Source organism: Mus caroli, unplaced genomic scaffold, assembly GCF_978045245.1.
Source record: "Mus caroli unplaced genomic scaffold, Mus_caroli_1 scaffold_19, whole genome shotgun sequence".
In the NCBI taxonomy this organism is placed as follows: domain Eukaryota; kingdom Metazoa; phylum Chordata; class Mammalia; order Rodentia; family Muridae; genus Mus; species Mus caroli.
Genome location: NW_028227274.1, coordinates 9,815,567 through 9,839,708, shown reverse-complemented (window position 1 = coordinate 9,839,708; position 24,142 = coordinate 9,815,567). Strand labels below are relative to the sequence as shown.

Sequence of the window (24,142 nt, the reverse complement as noted above, 5' to 3'; positions counted from 1 at the left end):
GAGAGTGTCACATCTCCTTATGGGTGGTTGTGAGCCACCATGTGGTTGCTGGGATTTGAACTCAGGACATTTGGAAGAGCAGTCAGTGCTCTTATCCACTGAGCTATCTTCCCAGTCCCAAAGTTTCATTTTTTTAAAATATACTTCTATAGATTTTGATTTTTTAAAAAACCTGAACATATGTGTTTTGTCAGGAGACTGTTAATGTGCATATGAGTGGCCTGCCCAAGGAGACTAGAAGGGGTATCAGATCTCCCTGAAACTGGAGTTACATGCAGCTGTGAGCTGCTATGGTTGCTGAGAACTCAATGTGGGTCCCTCTGCAAGAAGAGTAAACAATATGGAGAGTGTCTAATAAATGTTAGGATTAAAACAATTGAGAGATATCAATTTGAACTTTTACCTAATTATACTGATTAAGCACTTAAAGAATCAAATAGGTTTAACATATACAATTTATCACACTAATGAGAAAATTGTAATTATTTCATAATATTTTTCAAGAAATATTATAAAGCACTAACAGTAGCGCAATGGTGAGTGGTTGAAAACTCTGGTCCAGGATAAGGAACAGGATATGCATGTCTACCTTCATCACCATTCAACACAGCACTAGAAGCAGCAGCCAGAACAAAAGAGTAAGAAACAGAAATGAAGGTATTCACTGGAAAACAATAACGTCATTGCTATTCACAGATGACATGCTGTTATATGTAGAAAACCCTAAAAATTTCACAGAACTGTTGGAACTAATAAAAATTTAATAAAATTACAGTATATAATATAAAATCAGTTTCATTTATATACACTGACAATAAAAAGCCTTACAACTATGTTTAAAAAGTAATCCCATTGACTGTAGCACCAAAAATATAAAGATACTTAGAAATAAAGTTAACCAAGTGAAAAACTTGTATGAAGAAATCTAGAAAACACACGAGACAGAAATGAAAGCAGTTGTCAGTATATGGATGGAAAAGATGTCCCATGTTCATGGATTGGGATATTAATGTTGCTAAGATGTCAGTATTGCCCAAAGCCATCTACAAACTTAACATAATCGCTGCTAAAATGCCAATGATATATTTTTGCAGAAAAGAATCCATCTTAAAATCATATAATCTCTGACTCCAAGTACTAGTCTTTACATGGACAACGCTGAACGTCACATACTTCCTGACCCTAAATCTCCCTACAAACTAGACTTAGCAAACAGCCAACAGCATACAGGCAGACTATAGAACCATGGAGCAGAAATAAATTCCATGGCATGTGATCAAATGACGACCAGCAAGGAAGCCAAGAAGAACACTCAACTGAGGAAAGAACAGCTTTTTATTTTATTTTAACTGGGGACAGGGGGAGGTCCTGAAACTCATGGTCTAAACCAGGGTGGCCTTGAAATCAGAGATCCGTCTGCCTCTGCCTCCTGAGTGCTGGCATTAAAGGTGTGCGCCACCAGCAAAGAAAGGGTACTCTTTTCAACAATCTGTCTAAAGGCTAGAGCTTAGCTCCTCAGGTCTCAAGTGCCAGCCTTCTTTTCTTGTCCATCCTCTGTCTGTCTGTCTGTCTGTCTGTCTGTCTGTCTGTCTGTTTGCTTAGAAGAGTCTCCCCTGTGCTGGAGCTCTCTGACTGAAGCTAGGCTGGATGGCTACTGAAGCCCAGGGAGGTCCTGTGCCTCTGCCTCCCAGCACATACAGTCACACCCAGCTGTTTTGTATTCGAGCTACCAGGGATCAGCTGAGGCCATCATGCTTGCATGGCAGGAGGTTTACTAAGCAAGCTGTCTCTGCAGCCCAAGAGTGAGCACTTATTAACCACCTCGCCCTCACTCACTGCCATGCTTTGCCCACCAATGATGACAAGGGAAGGGCAGCAGTCTGCTACATGGGTATAAGCCTGCCCAACTCTACTCAGGCTCCTCTCAAGTTTTGCTATTCATGTTCAGTTATTGCTACATCCTGGTGGACATCTGGAGTTGTTGCTATGTTCTGAAAATAGTTCTGGAGGTAAAATACCAATCATTTATTTTCCCCCAAATCATCAACATGTATTAAATACCTTTCAAATACATTACCACTAGTTCTTGTTTATTCTCTGCCTTAGCACATATGAGTAGATAAGCAATCAAATCACTTTTATCCTTTGCAATTAGCACACAGAGAGAGCACTGATATTTACTTTCCAAAGGTGAGAGCCAAACCACATGTGCCAACTAACTGCAGTCCTTCCAACCAGGACTCGAAAACTATGGAAATTGGGGCTGGGGAGATGTGGTTAAGAGCATAAGAGGCTTTTCCAGAGGACCTGCATCGGATTGCCAACACCCACACGGTGGCTCACACCCATCTGTAATTCCAGTAGTAGGGAATCTGAAGCCCTCTTCTGGACCCCACAGGCACCAGGCATGCACACTAAGTACCGAGTCATACATACAAACAAAAACGCCCGCCCATGTGAACAAAGAAATAAAATTAAAGTAAATTTTAAAAAAGCAACAAAACTGATCAAGGTATTTCATTATTTTTACCTTTAAGGTAAATATGTGGCAATAACTTACAAACTGTGTCAATGCTTTTATAAGTTAAAATATCCATCTGTTGATATGAACAATTCAATAAAAACTCATTTAGACCTCTTGTGGAGATCTCTCCCTCTCTGTCTCTGTCTGTCTCTGTCTGTCTCTCTCTCTCTCTCTCTCCCTCAGTTCAAAGTGAAGCTGGATACCGCATGATAAATCTTAGTAAGTTAGTTCCTTGGAACAAAGTTTGGGCTCCGTAGGTGTCCCTGAGACAGCCACACATTCCCTGTAGAGCATCTCAGGAGAACATGGGTCATGAAAACTCCATTTATGTTTACTTCATTATTCTGAAAATTCATTCCTCCACCATAATTTCCTAGACATTAATAGCTCTGTGATGAGTTTTTGTTGTTTTGCAACCTAAAATTATCCTATTCAGAGGAAAGCTCTCCTCTTTCATTATCTTCTCTCAAAAGCTCATTCCAAGCCAAAGACGTGAGAGGGACTGTGCAGCCCATCCGTGTCCCCCTTCTGTGTTACTGGTGAGCTTCACCAGTGGTGATTGTTCCAGAACAAGAAAGAACGAACATCTGAACTGTCCCCCTCTGCAGGCCCAAGGTCAGTCGAGCTCCTTGAGCTGACGTCTACTTCTGTGGTCTCTCCGCTCATTTTGCTGGTTTATTTTTCTGTGTTATTTCAAGAGAGTGAATCCGAGCTCACTCTGCAATTTTCATAATTCAAGCAGCTAAGGGTATCATCAATCATCAATGTGGAAATAACAACAAAAAATTGGATCACATATGTGGTTGACAGCTGAAGCAAATGGCATTTCAGATGTCAACAAAACTCTTTTTCTAAGCAATTAAACAAACGTGAAACTGTGACGTGGAAGTCAATTACTCCCAACCAGTGTGGGTTAGGGTTAGGGTCAGGCAGCTCCATTCTAGAGTCCTGTCCCACCACATGGATCTGATGAGCTCAACCCCTGCTTCAGGTTGACTTCAACCAGAGAAGGCGAGTGGGATTTGTAAGACAGAAGAGTATCAAGTTCATTTCTTGATATTCCAGCGATTTCCCTGACAAAGCATAACTTGAGATTTTGCAATTCACTGCTCAGAATGAGGGATGGATAAAAGAGCTACTCAAAGCCTGTCACAGTGACTCATCCTACTGGGAACCACCCTAAAGAGGCCACACAGCACAGACTTGACTTTAATCAACTGCTTTTTAAAGGAGTCTCTATCACTTAGCAAATTCTACTTGAACTTAGAATGCAAAATGTTGTGTTATCCCCCAAGTCATGCTAGAACTGTACTAAAAAGCCTCACTAATGATGAGGTCAAGGGATAAGGCTCTTTGAATCTGTGTGTCCTTGATGGCAATCTTATGGTAGCTTTACATTAAGTAAAACTCAGGGAGCCTGGGGTAGAGGTGAGGCAAGACACAGCCCTAAAGCAGACCTGGTATTTATGCGGTGAGACAAGCGGGGAGATTTTTTCCAGAACCGCTCCACCCAGCGAAGAATCTTGATGTGCGAGGGTATCTGTAAGAACAAGTTGAGCTAACATGCAGCTGATGTCACACTGTGAATGACAGCAGAGGAATCGCTCTGTCCTACGGGAGGGGGGGTCAGGGGGTGGGGGGCTGCCATTGCTTCTAAATACAAGGAGGGCAGAGTCATCACTAGGCCTCCTGTCCTATCCCCCACATGAGAAAATGGTCCCTTAAGGCTATGTAACTTTTTGGCAAGTGTGCCCTCCTTTCTGGAGATGTGGGCCTTTTAATTTTAAAAATCTGTGTCTTAATTTGCATGATGACGTTTTAAAAAGCATACTGGATACCTGGGAAAAACATTGTTAAGTCAGTACCCTGACTGACCGAGGCTCAAAGCTGAGAAGACTTAAGCAACAACAGGTTAGAGAATCCAGGCTTCTGAAACAGACTTTAAGGCTAGCGAGGCCCAGGGCCCGCAGTTTGATTCTGCATTGGGTAAGAAGGAAGGAGGGACCCTTCCTTCTTAGGGAAGGTGGGTGTACACAGTAAGGGACAGGAGAACTAGGGCTGACAATGCTTCTAGGAACTATTTGGGACCTAGACGTAGCATGTGTGTGACCAGGAAAAACTGATGCTTCAGATGACTAACCTGTGGGATTCACCTCGGGGGCTCTCCACGCCCCAGGGAAACTTGTACCTATGACCACAGATGTAACTGAGGTTCCTCATCCTTCAAACAGCCACAGCTTCACCTTGGGCAGACTCCTGCTTCTGAAGCCTGCTCGTGAACACGGACTGTGCTGCTCTCCCAGCCCTGACCTCACTACAGACAAGAAAGCCTGTTCTGAACCTCCCGGTCTTAGTGTTTCTCGTTAAGCATTAAGAAACCTGTGGGACCACTGGAACTGACCCAAGCTATTCTGCCATGTGTGAGCTCTCTATCACTTCAGTGGGACAGGCCACGGATGCACATAATCCTGCAGTGTGTGAGCCCTCTGGACTCTGTCCCACACTGTCACATGTTAGCACCTCTTGAAAATTATGAAGATATAAAACTGCTTTGATTATCTCTGGAACCAATTTCTATTTACACAGAAATGGATATGACTGCCCCTGGTTCTCAGGGAGACTAGTTCCAGGTCTCATGGCTCAGATGCGCAGTATTTCCGATAACCCATGTGCACCTTCCATAATAACCTTGAGTCACCTAGATTACCTATAATCCTATAAAGCCACAGCATTGCTCCATTTGGGTCAATTCAGCACAATACCTGATGCATAGAAAATGCTAACTTTGTCTTCTAGAAATTCCTGGGATTCTTTCCTATCGTGTATTTTCAGTCCCTGGTTGGTTTACCCCTAGGCTGTAGAAACTGTGAGCACAAAGAGTCACCACATTCATTGCAACATTCAAAGATATGCTTTGTCATGGTTTGACAACTGTGTTCCTAACAGCCGAACTGCTTGTGGTTTGAGGTGGACACACACCACAGCACCACTACCCTACATTTATTTGTTTCATATGCTAGGACTTAAACAGCATATTATAATCTCCTTTAATGTATTCAACATCCCATACATTACCGAAGACATGAAATGCTGAACACCAGTAAGTGCAATTATTCGACTTCTTTTTTTGGTCAAGTTCTGAAGTGTTTGTAGAAGTTTTGTTAAGAATATTGGGAACTGGTTGTTTTGAACAAGGTTTTTATTATTTTTAATCATGTGTTTATGTATGTGTCACTGTGTGGGTGTATGCACATGAATGCAGGCCACAAAATGCTGTTGGGTCCCCTGGAGATGGAGCTATGGGTGACTGTGAGTAACCTCACATGGGTTTGGGGAACTGAACTTAGGTCTTCAACAAGAGCAGAACACACTCTTAGCCACTGAGCCACGTCTCCAGCCCTTGGTTCTTATTTTTTAATTTTACTCAGATACTAAAAATGCCCAACTGCCTTGCAAAACCCTTCAATTCATCATCTAAGTTGAATGCCTAGGAGGGGCAGGCTTCTACAGCCTTGACTGGAGGTAGGATTTCAAGATACAAAGTGTTCGCCAAGGCATCTGGTCAGGGTATAGCCCATGTTCTTAGACGGGAATTTGGTTATTTTGACACACCCCTGACAAGGGCAGCCTGGCCTGTGGCAACAATACCATTTCTTTGGTTCCCTCCCTTGCCCAGCCTGGAGTCTCCCTCTGTTGGGATCAACCCATTTTCTATTAACACAGAGCCAAGGGCTGCAACGTCCTGCTGCTGGTGTGCACAGCCCTGCCACTGTCTACCTGTGTACAAAGGCATCTCACCACTGATATCCAAACCCTTCAGAGCACGGCACGGGTCCTGACTGCACGTCCTCGGTGAGAGGAGGCCAAGCATCAGTGTTTAGGAATATATGTTATTTGGATTATGAATCTGTTTTACTTCTTTATACCATAGGATGTTTCACGCGCCAATCTTATTTTCAGACCATAAAGGGGGATCATAAACTGTCTGCCATCCAAAGAGGGCACAGGCCTGATGGAAGAGTCGAAACAGGGGCTACTCTCTATTTATGGGAGGTAGAACTAAAACTGTAGAGCTGTTCTGGTCTGCCTCATGTTGGGCCAGGAGGCATGCCTACAGCAGGTGAGGGACAGGAGGTTTGCAGAGCTCCCAAAGGCACTGTGCGTGGGTGCGTGTGTGTGCACGTGTGCATGTGTGTGAAAGAATGTGTGTATATGAGTGTGTGTGCATGAGTATGTGCAGTAGTGTCTGTGTGTGTGTGTGAGAGTGTGTGTGGCTGTGTATGAGTGTGTATGTGTGGGTAAGTGTGTATATATGTGTGTATGAGTATGCACGTGTGTGTGCATACATGTATGTTTGTGTATAATTTAATTATAATTAATAAATAAAATTATAATATATTAAATTTTTAAGAATTAGACAGACATATGGATTAACAAAGTTATTAATTTTATAATAACTAGATATGCCATGGCATGTTTGCAGAGGTCTGTGGACAGTTGTGTAGGGTCAGTCCTTTCCTTCCAACGTGACGTGGATTCCGGGAATCACCCTCGGGTCACCAGCCTTGTGCAGCATAGGTAGCATAGATACATCCATCTACTTCTGCACGACCTCAGTGACCTGCTCTGGCCGCTGTTGGTTTCCAGTATTCAATCATTTATCAAAAGGTAAGAACGCATATCGAGTGATCTCTGGCAACTTTCGCGTGAGGCTTGCTGCCTTTGTGATCTTCATTTCTATGACTCTTGTGTTTCTGGCTGTGAGCCTGGCCTTCCCCAGCTGAGTCATCTCTCCAGCCCATGTCTGTGGCTCTCAGCACATCCCAGAGGCAGGGCCACTGAAATGAATGAGCAACCTTGCTGTTCCTGAGGCTCCTGCCTCCATGTGGAGTGGCGGAGATGTGGCACAGTCATCTCCTCTCACCCTGGCTCAGCGGTGCCCCATGCATAGAATCTGGGGTCCTGGTGAAGGAGATCTCTGCAGAGCAGGTCTCTGCAAGGAGCTACTAAGTAGAACAGACCAACCAGGCCATGGGCTGTTTTAGAAGCCTTCCGGGTGGGGTGGAGAAGAGGCCTAAGGAAGCAGGCTTGCTGTTAACACAGGGTTGCCAGAGGGATGAGAAGGTGCTTGGTAGGGAGGCACTTTAATACTTCTGAAGCCTCGCAAGGCTCCAGCACTACAGAGCCTGTGTGCACAGAAAGCCTCTGTGACAAGAGTCCTTGCCTGCAGACAAGAGGTAAGGATGCCAATGCAACATGGTGAAGGATGAAGGTAAGGACAGGGCCAGAGAGACGGTTCATATGTAGAGAGGCTTGCTGCCAAGCCTGACCTCCTGAGTTCAATCCCAGGGACCTACACAAGAAAACCAACTCCAAAGGTAAATGCCCGCTGACTTTTAACATACACTGACACAAATAAGTGTGTAATTTCATTATAACTTATAAATATAATAAAATAATAATAAATAATTTAATAAAATAAAATAGGCATGTAGATTAACAAATGTATTTTATAATAATAAAATTTTTAAAATAATAAAATGAAAAAGATACGGTAGGGTAAGGATAGAAGCCAAGTGAGCACAGGGAAGCCCACGTCAGGCTGGGTAACGCTGGCTGCTCTGGTGCATGGCAGGGGGAAGGGCAGTGGGAGGGAGGCTGGGAAATGGGGCCGGAGCACAGGAGCTCTGAGAGCAACCAGGAACAGTGGTTTGGGAAGGAGTCCCTGCGTGGCAGGAAGTGGTTCATGTACTGCCTAGAGAACTCACCCCAACAGCAGATTTCTTAGGGGATTCTCTTCTGTAACTTTTACAGCCTCGGCAGTTGAAAGTAAGTACTGTTCGTGTTCAAGAGCCAAGTTTGGTACCCAGTGTCTAGGCCAGGAAGCTCAATTCCAGTTCTAGAGGAATCTGACACCCTCTACCGGCCTCTGAGGGCACCTGCACTCACATGTGCACATACCCAGCCACATATATACTCAACTAAAAATTAAAACTTATCTCAAAAAATTAGACTAGAAAAGTCTCCACAGTACACCATCTCTCTCTCACTTTCTTAGCCTCATCTAGGCTCCATTAACTCCACACAGCTTCATCCACTGAGTTAGAGGAAGGATGTTATCTAGCTGAGGTAGCCGTTAACATAGCAGAAGGGGCTCAAGAGCATACACACTTTCTGGAGGTGCATCCTTAACTGTGAATCTGCACACTTGAGTGTGTGTACACACGTACGTATGCCTGAATGCACTCAGGCCACAACCTAAGGTTTTGGGAGGTAGGTACTTATGAGGGATTATTAATTTCCTCTAGGCCCTCCCACTATTCTATGGGCAAATATATGTTTTAAAAGAATTCCACTTCAGCTAAATGAATCCTGAAGGAATATTTAATCAGGACACTTTCATAAATTACGTCAGGAAATCAAGCTGAGTCTACGGACAGCCACACCACTGAGGGGAAGAAGACAGAAGAATCAGCAGATGGACTCCCTTCATTAACCTCACATCACTTTGCTTTCATCTCTGCATCTACGGATTTCTCCGGACTCTAGAAGCAAGGATGAGCTATCCTGAACACCCAAGACGCCCATCCTCGCAGTGTCCTGCCGTTCAATGATCTGACACAGTGTTGGGCAGGGAGAAAGCCTGGACCCTACCAGCCCAACATCTCCTACTTTGAATTTTCCCAAGAATGTCTATGGTTTGTACCTGGGGTCAACAGACTTGACAAAGCCTGGCATTATGGCCTCTTTTACACCTTCCTTTTGATGAAATTGTGATCTACAAGCAGCTACAGGCCAGCGATGACCACAGGAGTGGGTCTGTGTCCAGTAAAACTATATTTGCAAAGATAGACAACAAGCCAGACTTGGCCTGTACGCTGAGTCTTTTCCAACCCCTGAATAACAGCAAACAATCTTCATAGCAATAATCCCAGTTCCAAAGTAGCGTGCTCTCAAATGCAGCCACACCACACGTGACTCTATAGTAACGTGCTCTCAAATGCAGCCACACCACACGTGACTCTATAGCATGTTTTATACCTGTGCTGAGCAGTTTAGCATCTGTACATGCATTACAAACATGTACACACAAACATATACACACAAACATTATTTACCACAAAGTTTTCTTTACTTTTAATGGTTTTTGCTATTTTATAATTTAAAATGGGAAAGAAAAGCAGAATTAATAATCTCATCTCTCTCTTCTTTCTCTATCACATCCTTACTTATTTGTGTGTATTTATCACTGGTGAATGTTTAATGACCAATGCACACTTTATTTGTCATGCTTGGGATTGAATGAAGAATTCTATGCATCCTCAGCATATTCTTTAATATGCTTATTATTTCAGTAATATTCACATCCAGAATTTGGTAGCAATACTGTCACAATAAGACCTACAAATGTAAAAACAAAACAAAACAAAACAAAACACCAAAAAGGTGCCCAGAGAAAGGTGGGAGTAGCTCAATTGGTCGATTGACTCCTAGCACGCATGCCACCCTTGATCCCTATATGACAGAAACTGGACGTGGTGGGGCATGCTTGTCACCTCACCACACAGGAGGGACAGTGATAGATCAGAAGTATAGTCTGGACCTCTGTTACAAAGTTTGAAGCTAGCCTGGGCTACATGAGACCTTGTCCAAAAAAATAAAAAGGATGGCAAGTGGGAGATGTGCTGGTGCCATTAGGGAAGGAAGGAAGCTAAACATCCGGTAAGTTCTATGGAAATGACAAAGCTCACTGGAACTCCATATGTCCCTGGTCATCCTCAGCTTCATGTCTGCTCCATTTCCTACCAGCACCCTGACTAAAAACCATTCAGGACAAAAATAGGAAATGACTGTGTGACATTAGGACCTAGGAGCCCCAAGGAGCAGATTATGGCCATGATGTCATAAACACACAGTGTCTCAGGAACAGTGAGGTGATGCCTAAGAGAAAGCACTGACTCACAGGCAGCATGACCTGACAGGGTCGAGGGGAAAGCAAAGACAGAAGGAACCACCCATGCAACATCAGCTCCACTCAGCCAACTGCAGTGTGGACACTCCAAGTCTGCCCCTAGCTGGGTATCCAACTCCTCTCCCAGACTCAGCTTAACCCACAGCATCTCTCACCTCTCCTCAGCTTCCTCAGCTCCTCTGCTTCCCCTGGACTACTCCTGCCTCATCATGAAGTTCAGACAGTGTCTCCTTTGTAAAATGTCCTCTGGCTGGGCTCAACACTGGCTGGTGTACATTCCAGTGACCTGGGACCGTTTCCTCCCCTCGCTGCTGAAGTCAGTGCACAGCACAGCACTGATACTCTCTCATGCACTTTCACCAAGCTTTGAACATGTCACAGAAGCCAACGCGAGTTCAGTTTGTGGACTGTTGCATAAGAGCACTGACCTCTGGAACAGGAGTACCATCAACTTATAAACATGGCCTCAGGCTCAAAGCTGCAAAGTCCCAAGGCATTAGCCAGCCAGTTTTTTCTGACTATCACAAAATACCTGACACTGTTCCTTGAGCTCAGTGCTACGGAGGTTCAAAGTCCAGGATCAGTTGATGCCATAGTAAGGGGTGGGGCTGGAGCTGGGGGTGGGGTGCACAGTAATACATGATGGCTGCTTTTAGGAAAAAAGAGCCATATGCCATGGGTAGAAGAAGGCTTAACCCTTTTGTGACAGACTTTTCAGAACTACCAGAGAGTACCACGAGAAGTAACCTCAAGCCCCCAATAACCTAACAACATCTGACTAGGTCCCACCTACTAAAGGTTCCCCTTTCAAAAGTGCCAAGTCTTTAACCATCTCCTAAAGGTTCCTTTTCTTCCAACAGTCAGGTCTTTAACTTCAATGGAACAGAGAGACACAACCACATTCACAGCACAGCACAAAGCTGTTCTGGTCTCTATGCCTGGCAGTGGCTGAGCACCAGCCACAGGCATCTTGTCGTTGCGTGAGTTCTGCCATTTGCAGAAGGAGCAACCTCCAACCAGGGTCTTGTTGACATATAAGGAGACGGTCTCTACGGTGCAGACATTTCTAATCCTCACAGGAACAACATCTGTGTTATACTATCTGGAATGTCTTTTACTGTGAGCAGTTTCTATGAGGTGGGCCATTTCAAGCAGTACTTGCTGATGAAATGCCTCAACCTAATATAGCATGAGAAAATGACCTCCAAAAATAAGTTCTTTTAATGCTAGATACACAGTGTTTCTTTGTTCATCTGAGGAGAGTATTTTACCAGAAAAGGGAGCACAAGTCACTCAGAAGACAATGAAAAGGAAATCGCTAGGAATCTCATTCCCTCCAGTGCGGATGAGCTGAACCATACGGTACAGTCAAACACTGTCAGGATGTCAATGCTGAGTTTCCAGCAGCCCATTTCCTAAAACATCATCTGGCCCTTAAATGTAGTGTATGAAGTGCTAGAAGTATGAAGTATGAAGAGCTAGACTGTCAAGATGACTCAGGTGGTAAAGGGGCTTGTCACCGAGCCCGAGGAACTCAGCTCGATCTCCAGGTCCCACATGAATGATACTGACAGCACCCTCCATATGCACTAAATAAATAAGCAAAGCAGAAGTAATTAAATTACATATATCAGAGCTATCCACATAAAAGGGGCCTTCTGCCCTGTGCTGAACTAAGCAACAAGTATTGAGACAGCACAGCTTTCACTGTGTGATAGGTGATGCCAAGTTTCATGGATTCTTGTTAATACTAGGGGCTGCGGGGGGGGGGGGAGGAGAGACAGACAGAGAGGGAGACAGACAGACAGACAGACAGTCAGTCAGACAGACAGTGACTCTCTCCTGTATTCCAGGATCACATTCACTATGTAAACCAAAACCAGCCTCAAGCTTCGGCTCCTTCTGCCCACCCTCCAGCATGCTGGAATTGTATGCAGTCACCTCCACACCCAGTTTAAGTGGTGTCAGGAATTGAATCCAAGACTTCATGCACAGAGGGCAAGAACTCAACTGAGCTACATCCCTGTCCCTGCTCTCTTCCAGTTAGGTTTAACAAACAGTCACACTGTGCTATGGGTACTATTACTACTACTTTTGGTTTACAGGCAATGAAGCAGTTTTTTGAGAAACTGAAACATCTGCATCCACAAAAGGGCAGGGCTAGCACTGGAACCCCAGGTGAGGGTTGCCAGTCCCTGGGCGTTCCTCTATGCAACCGAGCTTCCCAGCACGTATGTGGGAGGTGGGAGGAATGCAAGGTCTTTCCACATTCCAACACAGCAGATGGAGCAAGGGAAAACTGATAGGATAATGCTGTCAGTCATCCTGTCTTCTCTCCCTCCATCCCGACAGCAGCTTTGTACCCATGCTGGAAAATAAGGCCACGGGCCGACTGCAAATATGGAACACACTTAGCAACAGAGAAGACTAGTGAGATCAAAGTCTGACTTAGAACAAGGTGTTGGACCGTGAGGATGACAGAGTCTCCATCGCTGGCTGGGGGAGAGCAGTGAGAAGGGATGAGGGAATGTGCATGAACTTGTGCTTCACAGCAAACACATTACAGTATTTTTTCTTCCTTATTCTCGGTTCCCACTGGAAAAGGCAGTAGACAGCTCCAAGCTACGCACTGCCCGGTCTTTTTCCCTACAGAAAAACTTCCATTCAAGATGCATCTCTGTGCTCTACACAGAGCACCAGCCCTCTGTTAACAACCCATAGGCCTGGACAGTGCTTCTCCACCTTTCTAATGCTGTGACCCTTTAATTCCTCATGCTGTGATAACCACCAACCATAAAATTAATTCCACTGCTAACTCATAACTCTAATGTTGCTACTACTATGAATCGCAATATAAATATTTTTGGAGACAGTTTTGCCAAAGGGGTTGTGACCCACAGGTTGAGGATCACCGGGGAGATAAAGACTAGGTTTCCTGCCTTCAGAGTGGCAACAGCATTGCCACTTCATCTATATGGTTAGTTCCAGGCCAGCCAAGGATACATAGTGAAAGCCTGTCTTAACAAATTTTAATTAATTAATTATTTAATTTAACTTTTAAAAAACCTTCCATCAAAGCCTTTGATGAAGCTTAAATCAAACTTATATAGCGTGTGAATGTATGTGTGTGCTGTGTGTTTTAAATAAGACATTCTTAAGTTGTTCTTTCCAGACCCTCAAGGTGAGAAGCTGACTTAAAAGGAAATATGCTGTAGGGCCAAGGTGTGGGAGTTCAAGCCTGTAACTCTAGACCTGAGGGGGCTGAGATAAGAGGAGCAAGGCTAGCCTGAGCTACAAACTGCACACAATGTCTCAAAGACAAAACAACAAAGTAAACCAGACTTAGTGGAAAGTTCCTAGTTGTAAGAGACCTGGTTTGCAGTGGGAGTGCAGTGACTGGGCTTGGTGGAAACCACCATTCTTTAAAGCCTAAGCATTCCTCACTTACCAACACACTCTTTCTCCATCACAGCTACACCCCATCACACTGGGATCCGCTCATTTCAATCTACGGGCCTGAAGAAACTATGTGGTATCTATCCGCCCTTAAACATGTTGAGGACAGCTACCAGGCATTGGATCGCCAGTCCGCACTCACAGGTAAGCCAGCTTGCTTACTGAAGCAGAACACCTGGATGCTTTGAGTTCCCAAGGCTTCTTTCACAACAGGGCTTAGATCTTGAGCTTAATTTTCAAAAGCAAACAAAAATTAACGCAACACACGTGATTCCCCTTCCATTCTCCCGTATTTTTTAAATCCCTCTATTTTCTTCTTACTAGATAATTCTTAATAAATCGGCTCTCTTGAAAGGCATCAGAACTCATCTTGATTTTAGAGGGATGATGGGTGATGAGAGTTTGGGCTGACACGTTTTAAGTTCCTCTACTGAGCGACTATACACTACACTGTCTTTAAATAACAAAAGCACCGGGAGTGTCGGGGTATATACAAAGGAGAGCGCCACACAAGGACCTGGCAAGGGTGCAGTGGGCTGTGCTCAGGTCACAAAGGCTGGCTGCCCGGACAGCGCGCGAGCCTGAGTCCCTACCCTGCAAGTGCCAGGCTCGCTGCTGCCTCTAATGCATCAGCCCCCTGAGTCAATGCGCGGTGGGAGACCAGGCGACAGCTTGAAAGCAGTGGAGAAATACTGGACACCCCTCGGAGGGCAGAAAGTGAGGCCGTACTGCGGTCACAGGGAGGGAAGGGTCAGCGCAGCGGGGGATGGGGTGGGGAGGAGGATGGGGCCAAGGCGCAGGGCAAAGGCTGCAGATAGCCCTGGGAAGCGAAGGGGAGCAGGGAAGAGAGCAGCCACAGGAAGCGAAGTGACCACCCGGTGCGCGCAGGCGGGGCAGAGAGTCAGAGGAGCCGGTGTCACCTGTATTGTTTGAAAAGCTGATCCGATTCCCTGAAGCCGTTGTTGAGAAGCATATTGATGCCAGCCAGGGCCAGCTCCGCGTCCTGCAGGGGCGCCGCTGCGGCGTCCGGGTCGCCGTCCTCCCTCCGCCGCGGCCGCTGCTGCTCCGAGCCGGCCATGGGCACACGAGGCCTCGAGCGGGCCGAGGCGAGGTGCCGGAGGAGGCGGCTGCAGCGGCCCGCGCTCCCCGAGCCCCGCTCCGACCTGCCGGGAGCAGAGCACAGCAGCCGGCAGGGGGCGGGGATGGACGCGAAGGCGGAGCCGCCGCCGCCCGGCTGCGGCGCGGGGAACGTGGGCGCCCGGCCGCCCCCACCCGCCGCCCGGGATTACTCAGCAGCCGGCTCGCGGCCACCCCAGCCGTTTCGGGTGTCTGCGCCCGCTTCGATCCAGGCGTCCCGAGCTACCTCCGCTTCCTGCAGCCCCTCCAGGCCCCGGAACCGGCCCCAGAGGCCCCCAGGCTAGCGCCCAGGCTGAGGACACCCACGGGAGGCCCCAAAGGCCAACCCTCCAGGACAGGATGAACCCTGGACGCACTGGGAGGGGCAGGAGAGCTTGACTCGGGGTCAGAGAACTCCTGGTTCGCTGCGACGGAGCGCGGCTGGACACCCAGGTGGCTTTGGCTTGGGCCACGCGTGTCAGAACCCTTAGGAGTCCAGTGCCAGTCACTCCCAACTTCGTCCGGATCCCAGCCGGCCCCCACTAGGCCCAAAGCAGCCAATCCTCAAGCAGCTGGGCAGCAGGGGCGTGGCCTCCAGAACCTGGACCGCTTGCTAGGGCCCACCACCACCATTAGCTCCAGAGAGAGATAGGGATTCATATGCCACGTAGCTAAATGTTTAAAAGCTAAGAAGTAAGCTGTTAAGGTGTGTTCTCTTAGCACCCTGACGACTATACTCCCATGCCAGTGAAACAGAAAAGCTGTGGTTTTTATATAAGCAAATGTCAGCAAAACGCCAAGGGTGATAATTTAATCAGTTAGAGTCTCTCTTCTGATGGTGAGCTGGTGGTTTCTCCGTGCACCAATTAGACACACAAAAAAATCGGTTTATGGGTTTTAAAAATGTTCTCTCCTTTACTTTTGCAGCCGTTAAACAATACTGTTACAACTAAGATTATGTTAATGCCGAAATGGACTATATTCCCTGCCAAAGAGCTCATTCACTTTAAATAGAAGAAACTTCCCTGCTGAAGGGCTCAAAGCCATTCATACTCAGATCTAGACATCACCCCAAATATAACATCCAACATTATAGTGAGCTAAGTACAAATGCACATAAACGCACTGTAATTTAAACTCATCACAAATGTTAGCTTTGTTATCTGTACCATTCCTTACAAGACCATCTAACTCCTATCTCATGCTCATCCATGACACAGAAAAGTAATGCCCATAGTGGTCAGTGCTCAGCTGCAGCCTTCTCTTTCTCCTTTTTTACAGGAGTCTTCTGCTCAGGCTGGCCTGCAACTCTTGGGCTCAGTCACCCTGACTGACCTCCCACCTAGCTAGGACAACAGGTCCATGCCTCCAACACAATGTCCCATCCAACTGTTGTAAAATCGTGCCAATTCTTTGAGACTTTGCTCTGTAGCCCTGACTAGTCCTGAATTCACCGCAGTCTCTTGCTTCAGCCTCTGGGTTGTGTAATTGCATATTTAGATACTCTGCTGGGCTAACAAATTCTTAACAAGAAACTGGAATACTAACTATTAAATACTAAAAAAATAAATACATGTCCACCTGGAAATAATATCTAATTTAGGAATCACGTCACTCATGCTGAGAGGACTTTACAAACTGACCCTTTAATTTTGATTTCAGTTGTAAGCATTGTCACTGACCTTCAGTGACATTCAGACTGCAACCTCTTTAGTTTTTTAGTGTATTTAATGACATTTTCAGAAGACCTGAATGACATCCTTGATAAGAATGGATGCTGAGGGCTCTGTAGCCACTGAGCCGGTAGAGAGCAGATCCCAAATGACACAGAAGACAGGGTTTCTTTAATAAACTTGGGTGTGCATACATTTTGATGAGCAAGCATTAGATAGATCTTAGGGACTGTAAGTCTACATGAGGTTCCTGGCTTCATATCATCTACTGCATTCGGTGCTGAGCAGCCTGGCCATGGCTTCCCTTGCTCAGGCTGCCTGGATTTTGGACACGTGGAGCCATCCACCTCAAGTCCTTACACAAGCAAGGCAACAAGAGAGGTGAGCCAAGAGGACAATGTCAAAATGTCAAAATGGGAGTCAGCTGTCCCTCTCCTACCTGGGGAAGGGGACAGAGCACATTCTTCTGCTGCATTTATAGCTGGGGAAAGGGAGACAGAAAAAGAATTTCAAGGAATTTGTGACACAAGTTGTATTTGGGGCTCTGCAGTTAATAAGGAATTGGAAAGGTCAAAGTTATCCTTTGGGGCTAGTTTTATCTCAAGGGCTGTACAAACTTCGGGACACTCTTGAACAAGTGGGGTGAGCAGCTCCCCAGAATAAACAGAGGGAGAAATTCACAGTGTAGCACACCTTAGACACATACAGAGTAGGATTTAATCAGATACAAAATGATTAGGCTAGTTTTTGCATTATACATAGACACTTGAAAATATCTGCTTAGTGGTAAAAGATATAAAGAGTATTTAAAAGTGATGGGTGGGGCTCAGCAGTAGAGAGTTTGCTCCCCATTATGACACTGGAGGTTTAGTCTTCAATACTGCCCAATGTAAAGGGGATTCAAAGGCAGCCCCCAAATCCCAAGAGAGCGTTTATGCAGCTATGGCTCGAAAGGTCGCTCATGCCTGCACCTTCTCCTAGCAGGTGGGGAATTATGGTTGACTGCTATCTTTGATAAACAATAAGAGCAGTTCACAGTGATATTTAAAAGGTCATGATGTATACTATAGGACAGTGACAAGAAAGGGAAATTCAGAGGAGTAACACTAGCAGGGTGTCATACATTTGACTGCCTGGGACTCATATACTCTCCTGCAAAATGAAGGGTCTTCAATGCACTTGACTGCACCAGATAGGATTTACCCGAGCACGTCCTTCAGCACTTGGGGGTGGGGGTTGGGCTGGGGTAGGAAGAGATGGAAAGCTAGAACTGGAGGAAACTGCTCATTTCTTTTCTACAAACCCCTAGTGTGATTGGCCAATGTTTGACAGTGCTGCATCTACCATCATCCTAGAAACGAAACTGCAAGTGTTATTTCATCACACACTGCTGTGGTCACTTTGTTACAGTAACAGAAACCCCTGACTCAATCTGCCTTGGAGAAACACATTTACTGGTTCATGGAGGGGGTTTCCAGAATGAGGATATATCCAGAGCTCCAAGGGGAAACTGCTTTCCCCTCCATCCCCACCTCAGCCATGTGGATGCTTAGTGGCTACATCGTCCGAGTGTCACTTCCTGATAACTGCAGACAGACTCCTCTATTCAGTTCAGCCTCCCGTGAGCCATGTATTTGAGCATCTTCTGACACCAGAAGACACCTGCAACTCAGAATCACATACAAAAGAGGGGACTTGGGGAAAATGTGTCTGGGGCAGTGGCTCAGGTATAACACGGTCCCCTTCTCTGACGGAGTATCATCAGGGCTGCTCTAATTAAGATGGCAATGGCTGTTACAATCGGAAGACAGCATTCAACAAAAGGACCTTAAGAAAACCTAGTTGTTTTTTTAGTCCTGTTAAGACAGTTTTTGGTAAAACCAACAATAGAAACAGTATGTCTTTGTTTATCTTTTTATAAATCTGTAATCAGTTCCTCAAATGTCAATTTCTAAGGAGGGTAGAAAAACACACAGCCTTTTTACTTGGCTGAGGGTAGAGGTAAAATTGGGTGAGCTGCTTGTAATCAGAAGGCAAGGCAGCTCAAGGCTCAGTGCTGGGCAACTGTGTGGCAAGTCTTCTTCTCTCCATCAGTACTCACTAGCTTGCCTCTGAGGAGGGGAGTGTGTGGTGACTCCAGGAGCGTCCACCTGGCTGCTTCTCTAGCTGGATGCATGTCACTTAAGCAGTCCTGTGGAGCAGAGAAATGACTATAGGACAGGAAGTCATCCCTTCTAGACACCTTCTTTTGTGCTGTCCCCAAACAGAATCCCTAATGGACATCAGAAAGGCTTAGCCAGGTGTTTATTCTCTCTCTATAGAATGAGGGAGTGCCAAGCGCCCTGTTGGGTACAGAGTGACATGGTTCCTGCCCCTGGGTCAAGGCCCTGGTGTGAGCCTCCATGAGAGTCCATGGCTGCTGTGGGTGTGAGGCTTGCTTGTGTAATAATGTACATATTTTCACGGTCCTCTGAGGAATGTAACATTAATGACTCCATGATAATTAGAAACAGGATGAGTTCAGGAGTTGAGGGTGTGGCTATATTAGCAAAATGATAAATGTTGGGACTTTCAGGACAGTCCTTAAGGCTATGGAAAAGTACTCTAAACATGTGAGTTCAAAAATATATAATTTCTCAACTATGCAAAAAATAAGATGCAATATGAAGTATATGAGGGGCTTCATGGATGGAAAAGAGCAAAGGCAGCTGCAGGAAGGAGCCAGAAAGCTACAAAGGCAGGCCATTTCTGAGTAGAAGGTCAGCCTGGAACACAGCAAAGTTAAAAGAAAAGGTGTGCTTGCTGTTTCCTAAGAATCAAAGGGCTGGGGTCAAGGGATGTTGATTCAAAGGATAATCAAAAGGGAACCTGGAATAAATAGCTGAATTGAAATGTAAATAAAAAGCTGGGCTCTTGGTCTGCAGGAGATGAGCTATCAGAAAGTGATCACAGTTCTGTAGAATTTTCTCTATGGAAAGTTGAGCTGTCTGGAGATCTCTGGAGAGCAAAAACAGCTCTTCAAGAATATTTTCTTAACAGGATTTCTGACTTGGTCGGAAGATTCAATAATTTTTTTATAGCAGCTTTTCTGACTTAGGTCAGAAAATCCATGAGCTATCCAGATAGCATTTAGAATTTTTACTAGCAGAGAGAGCTGTTTCACTCAACCAGAGTTTTCAGAATAGCAAGAAAAAGCTGTCTAGAGAAGAACAGAACACAAACACACACACACACACACACACACACACACACACACACACACACACACACACACACACACACACACAGAGAGACAGAGAGAAACAGAAAGAGTTCACTCGAGCAGTCTGGAAAGCCATCTCAGCAGAGCCTAGGCCACCGGCTTGGATCCACAATTTTACTTGAGTTGTTCTTTTTGCCACTCCCATACATCCCTTCTCTCAGAACCTCTCTTCATGCTGAGGTTGCTCCAGCTAGCACGGTACCCTCCATAGCTCAATAGCTTAAGCAGGGAGAGCCCCTTTGCCAGTCCTTAAATGGCATGTCACGGAGGGGGAACAGTGTTCCTTTTTTGCTTGTCAGCAGTGTCATCTTATCCAGCACAAAGAAAAATCTATGAAATTTAAAACCCAGATGCATCTTACTTAAGTCAAACTATTTCTAACATTTCCAACATTGGTGTTAGTTGCTATTATTCATGCAGCCCAAGAAAGAAGTCCTCATTTCTTCCCAGTATACTAAACATGTGAAAAACAAATCTACATTTGGATCTGAACAGTCCCTGCTTTTATAATCCATTAATGTATTTTTTTTTCTTTTTAAAGACAAGAACAGTGTTCTCTGTCTCTGGCAGGCCTCAAACTTGTCAAGCAGTTGGAGCTGACCTTGAACTTCTGATCCTCCAGCCTCCACCTCCAGGTACTAGGATTTCAGGGCTGTGCCACCCACAGGTTTTATTGATACTGAGGATCAAATTTGGGGCACCATAGATATTCAGCTGCCAACAATCTCTGTCTAGCCCAGTTAATGTTTTTCACTGTGTCTGAAGGGGTTGGTAAAGAGCAGGTAACATTATGGCATTGCTCCCTTACTAGTGTTATAGATCAACTGGGCTCATGCATGCTAGGCAGGCTGGACTACTATGTAAAAGTAGCTTTTTATTGCTGTGGCACTACCTAAGAGAAATAATTCAAAGAAGGAAATGCTTTCAAAGAGATACATGTTTACACTAATTGGTTTCCTCCTCTTTCCTCTTTTAAACTAATTACCCCATCCAACCAGCCTGTCAGACCATATCAACCACGTTTAAGGGAGGTTCTTTCCTCTACTCTTGTCTGGAAATATCCTCACAGGTACACCCAGAAATGAGCTATACTCACTGCCTGGGCATCTCTTGAGTCTATCAAGTTGACAATCAAGATTAAACACTAATATGGCTAAAATATTTTGCACCATAATACCTTATCTTTATAAGGAAGAGACACATTAGAAATTGAATACCACCTCACCCATGACCTCTGTGTGTGTGTGTGTGTGTGTGTGTGTGTGTGTGTGTGTGTGTGTGTGTTTCTGCTTAGCAAACCATGTATCTCAGCTGTATGGCTAACTTCCCCTGTGATAAGGAGTCAGTTGATCTCTCTTTGCAGGTAATGCAGTGTTGTCAATGCAATGCACAGAAATCCTGCAGCAGAGGAATCCACTGCTTGGTCTTCTACAGTACATTCCTCGAGTGTTCCCACTGTATCAGGAACAGGGATAATTGCTAGCAAAATGAGACAACTCATTTCCTAGGGTAAGATCCTTACCCTAAGAAATCTTACACCAAAGAGACAGACGTAGCCAGCCATTCATTTGTAGCAAAATGTTGTGTATGTCCTAAGACATGTGAATGGCAAATTGGTCAGAGTCTTACAGTTATGCTTTCTTCCAGTAACAGGGCTGTGCTCAGAGGTAATCTCAGGATTGGTCAAGTACATCTCCATGACCTTGGCTCCTGCTATACCATGCTAAAGCCTCTTCCCAGGCAACAAACCCATGTACCATGTTACTGTACTGAGCACAAAGCAAACAGTTATGCATCTAAATTTATCTGAACCAGTTTGCTTATACCAGCCCCACCATAGCCTTCCAACCACAATGACATTACTAGGTGGCAGGGCTTGTTTGTTTGTTTGTTTGGTTTTGATTTTTTTTGACAGGGTTTCTCTGTATAGCCCTGGCTGTCCTGGAACTCACTCTGTAGACCAGACTGGCCTCGAACTCAGAAAGCTGCCTGTCTCTGCCTCCCAAGTGCTGGGGTTAAAAGTGTGTGCCACCACTGCCCATCTGTGACAGGGTTTTTATATTTGGCTCCATATAATTTTGTGGGAATTCTGTTAGTTTGTCATTGATTAAAATGTGACTGTAGATGTTATTATCTCTCTAAAGGACTATAATAAATGTATATACACTGATACTTAATGATATTGTATTTAAAAGTATATTTAATTGAGAATTTCATAAATCGTATCTTAATTATATTCACTCCTACTCCTTCTCCAACTCTTTCCAGATCCACCTGCATGTCCCCATGTCTCAGCTTTATGTTCTTGTTTTTATGTAACCAAGTCCAATTTGTGATGCCCATAAATTCCTGAGTGTGAGGCCATCTTCTGGAGCATGGTTGACCTACCACAGGCTACACCCTTAACAAAAACTGACTTTCCCTCCACAGAAGCTATCAGCTATCTATAGCTCCTCAATTACAGGTGGAGGATCATGGGCCCTGTAGAAGCCTGAATAAAAACAGCCCCCATACACTCCTATACTTGAATGTTTGATCCTCAGTTGGTAGAACTGTTTAGGAAGGATTAGGAGGTATGGTCTTGTTGGAAGAAGTATGCCACTGGCGGTGGGATTTGAGGTTTTCAAAGCCCACATCATTCCCAGCAAGTTCATTCTCTCTGCCTTACACTTGTGGGTCAGATGCAAGCTCTCAGCTACTTCTCCAGTGCCATGCCTGACTGCTTGTCTGCCTGCTACTGTGCTTCCTGCCATGATGGTCGGGGGCTCTTAACCCTTTTGAACTGTGAGCCCAACTTAAATGCTCTCTTTATAAGTTGCCTAAGTCATGGTGTTTTCATACAGCAGCAGAAAGCAGTGAAGACAGCCCCTTCCCTATCATCTACTGCTTGATTGTGTGTGGTCAGCCACAGCTGCCATGTCATCATGTGGCATGGTCCTGTCACTTCAGAGGACACTGTACTGTATCAGTCTTCTCCCCTTGGGCTCTTCCAATATTTCCACACTCTCTTCCATCATGGTCCTGAACCTTGAAGGTGGGGTTATACAGACACCCCATCTGCCACTGAGCACTCAGTAGTAACGACTCCCTGGGCTTTGACCAGTTAGGAGTTTCTACATTAACCACCAACCACTCACTGCACAAACTTACTTCTCTGGTGAGCTGAGAGGCACACTAACCTGTGAGTAGAATTTAGAGGTAGTTTGATACTATGTGCACTTAGAATAATAGCAGGAACTTTACCCTGGGGTCTGTGTGTTACTCAACTATTTGTTCTTGGTTAGAACTATGGGATAAGCACCCGTCTCCTGTGGGGAGGGCCTTAAAGTCAATCAAAAAGAGTTTCTTTGTCCTGACAACATCAGTGCCCTGTTACACCCATGGAATCTTTGACCTTAGTATACCTTTAGCCGGTTTCACATGGACAGAGGAGTCTAAGTAACTGAAAGCAGGTTAGTCATTTTCACGTCCTTGCAGGTAAATGGTTATGCTGTTAAACTCCAGATGATGGTGCACATTCTGCCCTTCCACCTATGAATGAGTTTCATACTATGTCTTAACAGTCTCCATTCTGACGCTGGGGGTGGAGCTTAGTGGTAGACTACAGGTTTAGACTGTGGGAAGCCTAAGTTCCATCCCTAGCACCAAAGCAGGGGAAGGAAGAGGGAAGTGGGTAAGGCTATGTAGCTCTGCTGGTACATGCCTGTCTGGATGCACAAAGCCCTGGCTAGGTCCCTAGGGTTGCATAAAGGGGGCATGGTGGTGAACCCCTGCAACCCTGGTACTCCAGGAGGTGGAGGCAGGGAGAATAGAAGTTTAAGGTCATCCTCTAGCTTTAAGTCAGCCTGAGCCTGAGCCAACAGGAGCTAGGTGTACTGCTGGCTAGTGATTCATATATCTGGTGTTTAAAGGAAGCCCACTCAGGGGTCAGCAGGGCAGAAGATAAGCCCCACACTAAAGAAGGAAAGACGACATGGACACGAGGAAACTACTTTACTTCCAAGACCTGACGTTTATTTTTAAATGTGCTTATAACAGAAGCCTCAGAACAGCCTGCTGTGTCAGGGCTAAAAATACAAGTTTCTTCACTTCTCCGCGCCCTCCTCACCCCGCCATCTCCTCGGAGACACAAACAGGAA

At 45.4% G+C, this 24,142-nt stretch overlaps 1 protein-coding gene across 2 annotated transcripts in view; it reads right to left on the bottom strand.

Annotated features, from left to right (window-relative positions):
* Window positions 1-15,434, bottom strand: part of Ttc39c (tetratricopeptide repeat domain 39C) — a 93,770-nt gene extending 78,336 nt beyond the window's left edge. Inside the window, exon 1 of one of the 2 annotated variants that reach the window (XM_021150288.3) lies at window positions 14,873-15,434. In XM_021150288.3, coding sequence (XP_021005947.1) covers window positions 14,873-15,030 — 158 coding nt within the window. In that variant the 5' untranslated portion in view covers window positions 15,031-15,434. Of the gene's footprint in view, window positions 1-10,651; window positions 12,223-14,872 lie in introns of those variants that run through there. The other variant, XM_029471969.2, reaches the window with a different exon arrangement.
* Window positions 15,435-24,142: the final 8,708 nt, after the last annotated feature.